The following is a 14,242-nucleotide window of genomic DNA, read 5'->3' on the forward strand; positions in this document are numbered from 1 at the left end:
CCCCATGTTTGTGGCGACTAGTGAGCCAGGTAGGTCAGTGCGAGGATGCATGCTGGCCTCCTGGCACTGGATCCCAACTGGGCAGGGGTACGTTTGTGTTGACCAAGGACAGCAGGCGGAGGGGGAGTGGAGAGGGTGGTGGGACAGCAGAACAAGGGCATTTTAGGGCAGGCCAGAGTGTGGACCTGGCATGGGAGGGGGTGGGACTGACCTCAGCAACTTAGACCAGATCCTAACCCCCATCCCTGGCCAGGTCGGCCTTACAAAGGCTGCTTGAATTTTCTGGCACAAATCTGAGTAGCCCCATTGGGTGGCTGGTATGTGACATAGGGTAAGAGGAAAAATATCCCCTTGCTCTGACTTGCACCACAGCCATCTCCTAATCTGCTCTGGATACAGTGCAGGCCAATCAGCCTGCCTATTCCGTCACAGGTTAGGATTGGGCTGTCTGTTATACTTTCTGGCACGTCAGAAGATGCATGTTCTAGAGATAGCATGAAGATGTTTGAGTATGTTTGTCTTGCCATGCTTGGAAAAGCAGTACGAATCTTAAAATAAATCATATGAAAATGTCCCATTTGGCTTGCTCATTGCTGTGCTAAAAACCTGTTTATTGCAGTATATTTGAGTCTTTGTCCAAATACTCAGATTGATCTAATATCCTCGTGGGGAAAAGTCATGTATTGAAGCAGCTGAGCCAGGCCATGTAAATCTGAACATTTAGAACTGTATTCTTGCTGTCTCAGCTTCTCAGCATAGCACATCTGACATATTTTCTTAAATATTTTCCTCTGGGCTAAACACACCTTCAGCATTTTCTTACATATTTTTTTCCTTCTAGGTGCTCTTTCACCTGCATGGCTCTTCTCCAAATCATTTTTTTTTTGCATCTTTCTATAATGTTACATCATGTTATTCACTATACTCCCTACATTCGTCTGCACAATATAACTACTGATATACTACCATATATTTGCACACTGTGTTCTTCTTGATAGGTTTTAGCATTTTACATATGTCTTTGAAAAATGTCACCTGATCATTACCACCTCAATCCTTTAATGTATTTGAATTACTTAGACCTATTTTTTTATTTACACCCTCCAAGTTTTGTATACTACTCATCCTTTTCTCCCAGTAATTTATAAAGTTGTTGAACAGTATCAATGCCAGGACTGACCCCTACACATTCCCAAATTACTTCTTTGAAGCCAATCCACTATTCCCCTTTATTTGCCATTATTCTATCAGTTACATATCCACCTCTAAGAAGATCTCCTATATTTACCAAGCTTCCTGAAGAGGACTTTTCACTGGACCTGTTCAAATTTATTTATTTATTTATTTATTTATTTATTTATTTATTTATTTATTTGATTTATATTCTGCTTTTCTCCCCGAAGGGCACCCAAGGCGGCTTAAGGTGCTAAAGTCTAAATAGCTGACTGCCTGCCCTCTGTCTACTCAGAGCCCAATCATAAACACTCTCAGCACCAGCACTGGATGTTGCAAACATGCCATAAGGTATGTCTACAGCACCCAGAAAGGAGGGACTGTCAGTGCTGGGCCAACTGAGCCTCAGAGCTGCATGGTGGGCCGGCTGGCACTCCAGCAGCGCCAGCCAGTGGTATGTAGTTTTGGCACAGCAGGGAGTCAGGGTGGGCCGAACAGGGTGGGAGGAGGATTGAACAGTGGAAGGAACCAGGACAGGAAGGGGATGGGACAGAGTCCTGCTCCACCAGATCCTATGCTCCATGTTGGGTTGAAAAGCCCAACACAAAGCTCCTCCAGTCTATACCGGATCCTGAACTCTGTGTCGGACTGGAAGGAAAAATAGCTGGCGCAACTTGAGAAGCCCCATTATGGGGCTTGGGGCTTTCTCTGGGAGAAGGGGACAAAAGGGTGCCAGGAAGCTCAGGATTGAGCTGTAAGTCAATAACTTTGGCTGCAATCCTAAGCACACTGACATGGGAACAAGCCCCACTGAACACAATGGAACTTACTTCTGAGTAGACATGCATAGGATTGGGCTGTTTATCCAGTAAGAAGATTATATTTGTATACTGCAATGGAGAAAGCCTAGCTAGAGCCAACTGCCATTTGGCTAGGCTCTTCCCCTTCCAGGATTGTGCCCTACAGTGCCCCTCCATTCTGTAAAATTTATTTTCCTCTTCTCTTTTTTTTCTTTTGAATCATGTCTATTCAATTGTAAGTCATTATGGCAGATACCCATCTATCCTACTCTTTGTTCAGCACTCTGGAGAATTTTAAGTGTAGTAAATAATAATAAATGTAATACAGTAATATGCTTGTTTCTAATATATCCTGATGCCAGAGAATATATTGCTGTACACTGTGGGTTCTGTAACATAGCTTAGAATCCTGACTCACAGTGTCACTGCAGCTGTAGCCCACATACATGTACTATCAACATGTACTAAATTGGATTGAGTGCATTCAGTAAGTGAGTGGAGAGGAAAGACGGAAACTGTGAGTTCTTCAGCAGCTTAAAAGAATTGGGAAAGGCTAGGGGCAACTAGGAGGCAAGTCCCAGGAGTCTTACATCATCATTGACCCGTGTTGCTCTCTTGCTAATAACTGAGCTGCTGAGAGACTTGTTTCTGATTTTGGAGCATGATGTTGCTGTGCTGGGGCCAGGCTGGTCTCTTGGGTTGATCTCTGCCTCCCTGTGAGCAAGCTACAGGGGCTGGGAAAGGTCATCCCAGCTGAACTCATTGCAGCAGTCTTCAAAGGCCAAAAGATGGGTCAGCGCATCAAGATCAGTCTGGAACATGGAAAGAAGAGAGAAGGGTGATCTTTGATCCTGTCAGTGTTCTACTACACACAAATCTCCTCCACACAGAACCAAGTGAAGGAAATTGCTCATAGTTCCCAGTCTTTGTATACTGTGGTTCCCCCACCTCTTTAATTATTCTCCAATGGAATCATGCATGAGATAACTGCAGAACTATATCCACAGGATCTTTTTTCCCAGCTCATGGAATGGAGGCATCATCCCAGCTCACTACTTATCACCCAACAGTAGAAAATACAGTACTGTAGATACATTGAATATTTTCTCATTATTAAGCCTCATTAAACTATTAACCTATCCACAATGCAGTTACAACAAAGTACTTGGGTTTAAGCTTGTTGAATCCCATGGCTCTCAAGAAATGCCAATCAATTCAAATTTGGTTTAATTTAAACTAATGATTAAAGGGGGTCAGTATTATGCTATAGACTCCATTTTGGGTTTGGATGCAGGAGTCAGGCACGGGGACTCAAAATCTGGCACTTGTGCTGGATCCTAACCGTTCCCGGATGGCCTGGGGCAGTCTTGGACTGCTCAGATTTGTGCCACCAATTTATGTGGCACAGATTTGAGTAGCCCCATTGGGGCTGCTGAGGCTGTCTCTGGGGTAAAGGTAAGACAACCCAAAACATGCGCTGGCTACAATGCAGACCTGCTGGCCTGCCCGTTCCACCACGTTAGGATTGTGCTGCCTGATGTGCATCTCAAATGTTGTAATGTCGCCTTGACAGACTCATTTGTTTGATTAGATACCTACCTCCATTCTTCCACACCCACTTCTTTTTAAAAGTTAGAAAACACAGGAAGTTGGTGAGTAGGCCCATTCCTATTGCTTGCAATACAAGAGCATGTCTACATTATTTAGGCTGCAATCCTAACCACACTTTCCTGAAAGTAAGCCCCATTGAACAAAATAAGACTTACTTTTGAGTATACCTGGTTAGGATTGTGCCCTGAGTCTGCTGTGTGGTGGGGAGGTGAGGCAGGAATAGATCAGTAACAGTCCTTAGCAGAGCAAGTAAAGTAGTTTAGGCAGCCGGCTGTACTCCAAAGCTGGCTGCTTGTCTGGGGCTTGTAACTGTGGCGCACAGATGCTGTGATCCCTTTCTTTACCCCCACTCCCTTTCCCAATTAACCCCTTCTGCATGCTCCAGCCCAACAGATGGGGTCACAAAGTTGACAGCTAACATTTACATTGAACATGTGTTCCTCCCCACACCCTTTGTGGAGGGTGGGGAGGCAGAGCTGGCTGTGGGTATAGAGCTTAAAGGACAGCTGACAAGGACGAGACTTTTTTATTGTTCTTCATTGTCTGAGCATATTGGTGCTGTAGACAATTCACTTGTCAAAGGAAGTGCAGAGAGGCAAAATCTGCTCTCAGGACCTTTCTGCAGTCCTGGAAGAGGAGACAAAGGAAGAAGCCCAAAGACAGTAAGAGCTGCTCAGGTTACACTTTTATAGGGCTGTTTTGGGGGGGAATTGTACAGGTCAGAAATGTGTTCCATGGCAGGGATGACCTCTGGATTCTCACCTGCAGAGTCTGTGCTTCCTATTCCATGTTTCAATGGAAAAAACGGATAGAAAAAGATTTGAGTTACACACTGATGTGGTCTCTGGCACTTCTGGTCTAAAACTGAACTAGTTTTCCACTCTAAGTTCTAATGGTAAGTATATAGAGATGTACTGAAGGGATAAAGCAACACCACCAGGGGAATCGTGGGCACGAGTGGTTGCCAGTTTTTGTAAGAAGCTCAAGCTGGTTGTGATTTTTTTCCTATCTCTATGCTTTTCTGTATGCTATAAACTTTCCTATCTCTACGATTAAACATTCCATGAATAGACAGTGATTTGGGGAGCAGGAAATTGGGGTAGGGTAAATGTAGAGATACCATTTCTGTCTCTTTCTCTCAACCTAAAGAAAGTGCATGCTGAACCTGGTCATTTTCCCCTGTTCTGATAAAGACTTTTTGATAGAGAACTTGGGGAAATGACAGACAAAAAGTAAGGGTGGAGTGGAAAAGATATGTAAGGCTGTTTCAAGAATGTGGTTGGCAACCTTCAGTCTCAAAAGACTATGGTATAAGCCTACAGCAACCGGTATTCCCAGGTGGTCTCCCATCCAAGTACTAACCAGGCCTGACCCTGCTTAGCTTCAAGAATGAGGTACTAGTTTTAAAAGATGCTGTTGTGTTGAAGGTGTAGGGATTAAAATACAGCATTCACAGGGTAAACAGTTTGATTTATCATCTCATGAATTGCATGCATAAAAATATATACTTAAATCATTTAATCTGAAGCTGTACTCCACCCAAAGGGTACCTTGCATTGCAGCTGTTAATGTAAATTCAGTCTATTCAATTCCAGCATGTGGTTAAAATAGATTAATCTATGTAAAGATATATTGTTATCACTATGATCAAATGTTCACAAATGTGTGAACTGTATGAACATATTGTAATAATTCAATTGGCTGATCAACTTATTAACCAGACAATCAATGCATTTATTATCTATAAATATGATACTTTAAAACCCTGCATCCCATTGCTGGGATTACATTCTAGGCTGCCATTTGGTGATGAATGAAAACATTTATTGAAATGATTTTATAGCATCTGGTGGCAATGAACAATCTCAACAGGTTGGCAGAATTTTAGTCTTGACCTTTGCCCAGTTAAAACAGCAATGAAGCCTGCTGGTAATAATCAATCAGGCCCATGTTTTCCAGTTGATGCTAATTTGTTCCCCACCATCTGTTATTTTACAAGTACTTTTTCTTGTTTCCCTGGATTTCATACAGTTGCAAACCAGGAAGGGCAATATTTTCTAAGTGAAAAACTGTTACTGGGCTTGTGGTAAGACAATATATGGTGTGTCTTGACCCACAGAATTACCCAAATATCACAATCAATTAACCCGGCCAGCAGACAGGAACTAAGGAGTCAGTGTTTCATATCAACAAGTGTTCAGTCTACAAATAGGCAGCTTCAGTCTGTTGTGTTGAACTTGACTAGAATGTTTCACCTCCAAAAGAGCAAGTTGTCCTATGCTGTTATTTTAATGTCATCCTTTGTGCTGTCTGGATGACAAAGGACACATTGATTGTTCTTCTTGTGGCAAACTATAATTTGAATGAAATGAGCAAATTATGAAAGTATGTAGCTAGAGAGGATTCTTCCTAGTGTAATGAATAAAACTGTGTCACCTTCATATTTATTCCATTCAAAAGATATGTACCCAAAATTACTGGGGGGAAAACTCACCTTCCTGTACTCGCAAATTAGGGTGATTAAAGCATAATGAAACAGTTTATTCATGCTTCAGTGCATATTAGAGTTTGTGAAAATGAAACCCAGAAGTGACAGTGTCAGCAGATGACTCTCATGAGCTATAGTGAGCAGAATCTAGAGGCTTAACAAAAGCTGTCCTAAAATTGGCAGCCAAAATCTGAAAGGCACTTCATTATATGAACATTCAAGTTACATTTGGGTCTCCTTTACTACTGAAAGGAGAGCACTTTAGAATAGTTACTGCCAAAGGGGAACAGTGCTCCCTCACTGCTGAAATTAATATAAGCTCGCAGCTTTTAGCATGCCTGAGAGTTAAGCCCATTAAAATCAGTGTGACTTACTCCAGAGGAAATCTATTTCAGACTGGAACATTAGTGGTAAATATACTGTTATTTCTCCTTCAGAAATCTTAGCATGTGGGGTAAAACTTATCCATCCTTTAGAAATGCATGTTGCCCTATTCCTGCCCCTGTCCATTTTTTTTCCAAGTAATGCCAGTGCTTTGTGGCCACCCACATGTATTTGACTTTTTAAAACCCTTTTTGAGCATGAAACCAAGTGGGTCAGGAGGCAGTATGAAGTGAGAGATCAGTTTATTGATTTTTGAAGCAGCTCAAGTTTTAATAAGCTCCACAAGCACCTTTTTAGAAAGAAGAAATAACGTCATAAAAGAGAACATTTAACATTAAAAGGAAGGAGAAACTCTGGCCTGCCCAGATGACCACATGCAGCCTGGGTAATTGAAATTAATCAGGAACATGCCAGGATCAAACCTAAACACGACTCCTGAGCTTAGGGAGAAAATCGCCACGTGCAGTCGTCGCACCTGCCAATTACACGTAGGTTATAATTTCTCTCTACAAGGTGTAGGGAGTTTGCAAACATGGGAAGCGACCTCGTGAGCCGAGAAAGTGCTTCCTATAAAGCGGCATGCACGCCCTCTGCGCTGGGTGCTGGCACTGATCAGCAACCTCGAGCGCCCAAGGAGGCTCAGCAAGGGAAGAGAAAGAAGGTGAGAGCGAGGGGATCCTCCGGCCTTCCAGCAGCACTCCCGGTCCCGCCTTCACTGCCCAGAGGCTGAAGTCAGAATTCTCAGGCCGTTGCCATAGCGCCCGGGCAAGTTTCCTTTCCCAGTCCCCGCGCTTGGAGCCGATCCTTGTGGAATCCAATTGCATCATCGCCTCCGACGCGCTCCGTTGCTAGGACACCTCCGAACGTTGGGGGGAACAACGTTCCACCTCCGCCCGCACTCTTCCTCTCCAAGATTCCAGCGGCCCGCGCGCTAGGGGGCACCAGAGCAGCTGCAGCAGCTACGAGAGGGGAGGGGAGGGCGGTCCCGCGCAGGAGGAAGGGGGCAAGCGGGGAGCCTTTGCGCGCGCAGTGCCTGCCTCCGTCCTCTAGCAACGGGCTGCACTGGAGTGGAGGCGAGGCAGGAACGCTTTGCAAGCCCCCTCCCCAAACGCCCCATAAGGAAAGCAACACACCTGCGGTTGCAAAAGGGTTGCGGGCTTGCAAGCAGGTGCCTCCAACTCCCCGTGGCTGCTTTCCGACTAACCCAAAGCAGGGCTCGCCGGAGCCCAGCGGGCGGTGCACGACGTCCCGCCAACTCTGTCGGCTGCCCCTGTGCTGCTCACAGCTGCCCCCAGGCAGAAACTCGGCAGGGGGAAAGAAAGCATCACCTGTTGAATTTCTGCCACGCAGTTATCAAAGGCACAGAAAGGGGGGTGTCCTGCATGACTGGCGCACTCTCCCGCCTCAGGGGGGACATGATTGAGACATACAAAATTATGCATGGGAAGGATGAAGTGGATCGAGAGATGCTCTTTACACTCTCCCATAACACCAGAACCAGGGGACATCCACTAAAACTGAGCGTTGGGAGGCTTGGGACAGACAAAAGAAAATATTCTTTACTCTGCGTGTGGTTGGTCTGTGGAACTCCTTGCCGCAGGATGTGGTGGCGGCATCTGGCCTGGATGCCTTTGAAAGGGGATTGGACAAGTTTCTGGAGGAAAGATCCATTACGGGTTACAAGCCATGATGTGTATGTGCAACCTCCTGAGTTTAGAAATGGGCTATGCCAGATGCAGGGGAGGGCACCAGGATGAGGTCTCCTGTTATCTGGTGTGCTCCCTGGGGCATTTGGTGGGCCGCTGTGAGATACAGGAAGCTGGACTAGATGGGCCTATGGCCTGATCCAGTGGGGCTGTTCTTATGCCTCGCTTGCTGCCCCTCCAGCAGACCCCAGCCCGCTTCCACTGTCCGCGAAGTGCAGCAGGTGGCAGCCAGCCCCGGAGAGGCTGAGCCTCCCCCAACCCCCGAAGGCGAACCGCTGGAAGTGCTTTTGGAAGCCGTCTTTTCCCCTCTGCCCAAGCCGCATTACCTCATGCGAAAGAACTGCCTGCCTGCGGGGCTGGGCTAAATATAGGGACTGGAGCTGCTGCTGGGACCGGGAGCGGGGGCTGGGCTGGGCTGGGCAGGAGGATGAGCCGCTTCCCGTCGCCGGCTGGCAGCTGACCCCGCTATGTGTGCCTCCCCCCGCAGATCCCAGCCCCGCGCCCCGAGCGCAGCATGCCCGCCCCGCTGCTCGCCGCGCTGCTCCTGCGCACCCTGCTGACCCGCCTGCTGCTCGCGGCTCGCAAGCGCCTCCTGCCGCTGCTCCGCCGCCTGGGGGCCCGCCTGACTTCTCGGCAGTCCCGCGAGGCCGCGCTCACCTGCCTGCTCTGCGTGCTCAACCTGCGCAAGAAGGTGGACGACGACTGAGAGGGGCGGGCAGCGCCCAACTTTCCGGGGCTCGACGGCACCTGCGCTGAGACGGGGCGTCCCGGGGCAGGAGCGCTGCGCGCCTGGAGCGGCTCCGAAGGAGGGGGAAGAGCCGGAGCCTGCCGAGGAGAAGACTTCGGGCTGAGCTCATTCCTCAGGACCCACCCCCAGACAGACGCTTCCAGCGCCGCTCTCTCCGGCCTGGGAGCCAGGCAGGACCCAGCGCCCTCCCCTGCTCTCACACGCGTCCTCCTCTGACGGCACCTCCCGCCCACCTCGCTGCCCAGGGGCCTGGAGTGGTGCAAGGAACGTGACTGCTTCTCCTGCTTGGAGACCCGCTGAGACTGCGAGGCCTCTCCCTCTGGGCTCTTCCAAGCAGGCCCCACTGGACCTGGCCTGTGGAGGAGAGGGGCAGGACGAGACCCACTGAGGCAAGGTCTCCATCTCTGGGGCTCCTGGCGCTTGGTGCAGAAGAGGCCTGAGCCAGAACCTCTCCTTGCACACTGCCCCCAGGCACTTCTCTCCTCCATCGCTTGTAGCCCACAGTGTGAGTTATCTGGAGTTGTGACCCCCAGAGTTTCCTCTGGACCCTGCAGGGCCAATGAAAGGAGAAAAATGTCTGGCAGCACAGCAAGGAAGGTCCAGCCATTCACCATTAGCACCAAGCTTTCCTTACCAAAGTGTTCCCCGGACTTTCCAGGAGACGACTGTCCTGGCGTTCCTATGACTGCTCTGGATAATTGTGTCTTGCACCAGAACCTCAATGAGCATGTTTCTCTCTATCTGGCTCAGGCTTCCCCAGAGTCCACTGGAGGTAGGTTTGACAGCAACAGTCCTGCGGAGGAGGTAGTCGCCAATGAAGACCGTGTCAATCGCAACTCACTGTCCCGCTCCATCAAGAAGATCACCCTGTCCAACTGGCACAGGGAATCTAGTTCCAGCGAGGAGAGGATGCTCGGTGGAAGTTCTGCCCACACCAGCTGTGAGAGAAACTGCAACAACAACAACTGCAGAACAGGCAAAGCTCAATTCAAGGTAAGGTCCTTATCCCCTAACCCCATTACTCTCTGCCACCCTGTATTCCACTTTCTGCCATATACCCAGGCTAGTTCTGGCTCCTTCTCTAGTTTTAGGATCCTTATGCAAGGAGACCCAAATAACTGGCAAGCCAATGTGCATCTTGAGAGGGTCTAGTTTTTTTTCCCCCCTCCTGTTACTCTGCTTTCCCCATATCTATCAAACTGTTTGAGAGGTTTGGTCACTGGAGATGAAAGAAGCATGATCTCTCCATCTTCACAGGGGTAACTGTGAGCAAGGGACAACTGGAGACAGGAAATGAAGTCACTTTATCTACTGTGGTAAGGCTGAAAAACTCACCTGGCGATTCTGTCACCATGCTTTAATTCACTGTCATCATGTCCAGCAATATCTAATAGTATTTCTACATAGGTGAATCGCTGTAGTCTCAACAGAATGCAGGACCCCAGTGAAGTAATGTGCCACTTGGGTGGTTTAATTGATATCCTCTTTCAGTGTATAATGATTTCTCTTTTCCCAGCATTGGGAAAAAGTTGAGTGGAGTTCTGCTTTTTCTAGTCCTATTCCACTTTTTATCTCCTGGGTTCAGATGCCCTTTTGTTTTTGTGGTGTGTGACTGCTATAGTGAGGAAGCAAAGCCCTGGGCTTGGTGGGATAAGTCGAAGAAGGACTGTTCATATAATCTATAGTCAGCACCTAAGTTTGTCTTCCAGCTTACTTTACAAGCAAGTGTGTCAGTGCTGAACGAGGCTTGTGAGTGATGCTGGTAGGATGTGAGGTAGTTAGGAAAATGTATACAGCATGCAGGAGTGGTAGTTGATTTGGGATATAAAGAGAGACTACATACTGGCACAGCCTTCTACTCTATAAACCCTGAATCTCAATATAGGACTGTGCCAATATTGATAATCCAAACCAAGCAGCCCCTTCAGCTCATTCTCTTGTGGTGTTGTTGTTTGGACGCTTCCAATAACCCTGATTCCTGCTGTGCCAGTACCAGGCTTGTACTACTTCTGTCTACTTGTGCTTTTAAAATCCTTATAGGGAAGTGACAGGCGAATGTCTGAAAAGATGCATCTGTATAAAGTGCAGATGTTCAGAAGCAATGCTGAGACTTGTCTGACAAATGTAGTCAAAGCAGTTTTGACCAGTAAATGTCTCAACCTCCCATCAGGCGCAGCTGCCCATGACAAGATGCATCACTGCAGCCCCTTTAGCCACTTCCCTATATAGGTTTTATAAGCCCACAAGAAGGAAGAAAGTAGTACTGGGGTCTTGTGAAATGTGACATCTTGTGAAAGTACTAAACGTGCTCCTATGGAGATGAACTGAAGCTGCACAGCTCATTTTGGTTGTGAGTGAAGGCAAGATTTTGTCAAGTTTCTCTGTAGTGTCTGGCAGAGGCATTACCTCATCATGCTATCTCATAGGCCCCAGGGAAAGTGTCCTCCACATTGACCTTGAAATCTCAGCCAAGAATCTGTAAGTCCTTGTGTGTTTCCCTGGCATTAAACTGTACTGTGGGACCCAGACAAGTTTCTCCTTTGCATAGATTTGTATGCCCCCATTTGTGCGGTTGCACAATGAGATTCCAGCCAGTCGCTTCTCATTTGCAGCCTGCACTTTCCAAAGCAAGTCAAAGATGAACTCTTTTCTTGTTTTCACATGTGCTCCGGGCTGCTGCTTGTTGGATGGGATGAGATGGTGTGGGAGGGAGCCCTGCCTCTGCAATCCAAGCAGAGCAGCTCTGCAGGAAGGATGAGATCATCTTGTGCTGACAGCCTTGTTTTCCTGTGGCTGATGGATTGAAGGGGCTTCATATGTAAATAAAGCACTTGTGTCACCTGCAAGCTTATCTCCCCTTACTGAGCACTGGCTGGGGAAGAGCCAAATGGGCTGCCCTGGGGAATATACAGACAGGTTTAAGTGTGATCATCTTTGACTGCAGGGCACCATGCCCAGCACTGTAACAGCCATTCAGTGTTTCTATCAACCAGCCATTCCATAAACAGGATAGGAGCAAAGTATCACCCCTTGGACCTATAGGCATTTGGCAGGGTGGAGGGCACTGCTGTCTTAGTCTGCCATCTCTCAGATGGGCCCTCTTGAGCCTTATTGAGATAATAACATATCCCAGACATGTTCCCCTGAGTGTACATCAGTCGCAAGTAAGTAGTGCAGTATCCTAATTTGGAGGTGAATAATTTCGTTACAGGGTTTAGCAAATTGATTTTCTGCTTTTTTAAAACCACTATCTCTCCCCTCCTGAGCCCCCATGTCAGATACACATTCCAGCACTGGATGGAGGGAATGTCAAAGGAATGGTGCAATGACAGTTTTTACAGTTTTTTTCAAATGAAGTGCCCTCTTGCTAGTCCCAGATCTTTTGAGCAGCAAACAGCCTGTACCTTTAGTATATGTTGTTTCAGTATTCTAGTATGCAGTACTCAGGGTTCGGTTTTCATTGGGTACCCTGCTACAGTAGCAGTTCTCCCTCTTTGTTGTGAATCATGAACCCTGACAGGCAGTTGCGGTTCCTGGGCGATGCTCCTTTGCCAGGATGACATCATCGCTTTTGTTCCTTCTAATGGAAAATTCCCTAAATCAGCCTTTCCCCCTTGTTCACTGAGCTCTGTCATATGCTTGATGGGCCTCCCTCTCTTTATTAGCCATTTGTTAGGAAGAAGACGAACTTGAAAGCCGTCTCTACCCAAAGTGTGTCTTTGAATAGACTACACAGTTGGAGGGGTAGGGGAGTTGATTTTTATCATGTTCTCACAGAAGTATGTGGTACTTTTGTCCAGCACTGTGTCATACTATTTTTCTAATAGAGTTGCTATTTCAAGAGCTAATGCTTGTGTGAACCACTAATAGCCCATTGTGTACATTAGGAAGGTACCGACCCTGTACCAGGGTACTTTGCTACTAATGGAAGGCAAATAACTCCAAGAACAAAATGTGCTATGATTATATAGTCCTTATCCTTTCCAGTTACATGTGACCATTGTGACTGCCATGTCTCTTCATTTCTGCTTCCTCCTGAAGACAGGTTTTGCTCTTTGAGTAAAAGTGAGGAAGAAAAAACCTTAGGGAGATGGAAGGGAGGGTGATCTTTCCTCAGATTATTTGATCTTAGAATAATACCTGGCACAGGCAGCATTGAGCATATATGCAACTCTAATTCCTAAATATAGGAGATGTCTGTCTGTCTGTCTGTCTGTCTGTCTGTCTGTCTGTCTATGGTGCTAAAATATAGGGTGCTCTGTGCTTCCTGCCACTTGAGTTGTATTGCTTTCCTCACCCATTTGATAGCTACAAATGTGCAAAAGAAGGATTGTGTAATCAGTTGACCAAAACATTGGCTGCAGTCTTATATGCTTACCTGAGAATGTAGCACTGAATACAATGGAACTTATTTTGGAGTATAGGATTGTGCTTACTGAGATGGGTTTGAACGTCACCTTCGATGAATACTTGCTGTGTGGTGTGAGAAAGGGACTAGCTTTTGTTCTTCATTTGCAAAATAATTGTGGGAATAATGGAAATAATTGAGACTTCCATTGCAGAGTTCTTGTGAGAATGAATGAAATGGAAAACAATGTAGTATAAGAGTAGGAAATACATCCAAATAGAGTGGTCAGAGATGCAGTACTGGTGCCAGGTTACTGGGGCATGTCTTGCAGTGCTCCTTCCCATGGTGCATTGGGTGCTGCCCTGGTACTGAGGGTTCAGGGTTGGCCTAGTCAAGTGAACTGTCTGATAGACATGTTCCCTCAGCCAATGCCTGACATTGCCAAACCCTGACACCACCCCTGTGGAGATAGGGAATCCTTGTTAAAAGCATGGCTAACTGGCTAGCATGACAGTGAGTCAGTTGCCTAAATGCATAATCTCTCTAAGACTTTGCATTAAGCAGCAGTTGGGCATTCTTGGCAAGGTCTTTATTTTTAGTGTCCTTTTTTTCGCTGCACTGTGACATTGCAGTTTGACCAGCTCAGTCCCTGGCTGCCTGGCTAAGTGGTCTTCAGCACTCTTCATCGTCAGGTGAGACTGTATCCTTACCAGTTACTTTGTTTTCCCATCTAGGTCTTTCTCAGGAAAGAGGTGGAAGTAGAGGAAGAAAAGCAAGATACAAGGAGGTCCCAGGCGGGTGACAGACATTCTTCAGGGGACAGAATTGTTCCCCTCCACATGGTATGTGTCTTTAGTCTCCTTTCTGAACTCTGTGTCTGTAAATGCACCTAAAGTTCCCCAGATGGCAGCAAGCATGAGAGGAAGTTGTGTTGGTTGTGTTTGGGGTACGACGTGTCCACATTCCACACCCCACACAACTGTG

At 46.9% G+C, this 14,242-nt stretch overlaps 1 protein-coding gene across 3 annotated transcripts in view; it reads left to right on the forward strand.

Annotated features, from left to right (window-relative positions):
* Positions 1 to 8,629: 8,629 nt before the first annotated feature.
* LOC136642367 (spectrin beta chain, non-erythrocytic 2-like) overlaps positions 8,630 to 14,242 on the forward strand; it is a 61,637-nt gene continuing 56,024 nt past the window's right edge. For all 3 annotated transcript variants that reach the window (XM_066618614.1, XM_066618615.1, XM_066618616.1), the window contains exons 1-2: positions 8,630 to 9,903; positions 13,993 to 14,100. In XM_066618614.1, the coding sequence (XP_066474711.1) occupies positions 9,484 to 9,903; positions 13,993 to 14,100 (528 nt within the window). In that variant the 5' untranslated portion in view covers positions 8,630 to 9,483. The remainder of the gene's footprint in view (positions 9,904 to 13,992; positions 14,101 to 14,242) is intronic.

Source organism: Tiliqua scincoides, chromosome 1 (genome assembly GCF_035046505.1).
Source record: "Tiliqua scincoides isolate rTilSci1 chromosome 1, rTilSci1.hap2, whole genome shotgun sequence".
Classification (NCBI taxonomy): domain Eukaryota; kingdom Metazoa; phylum Chordata; class Lepidosauria; order Squamata; family Scincidae; genus Tiliqua; species Tiliqua scincoides.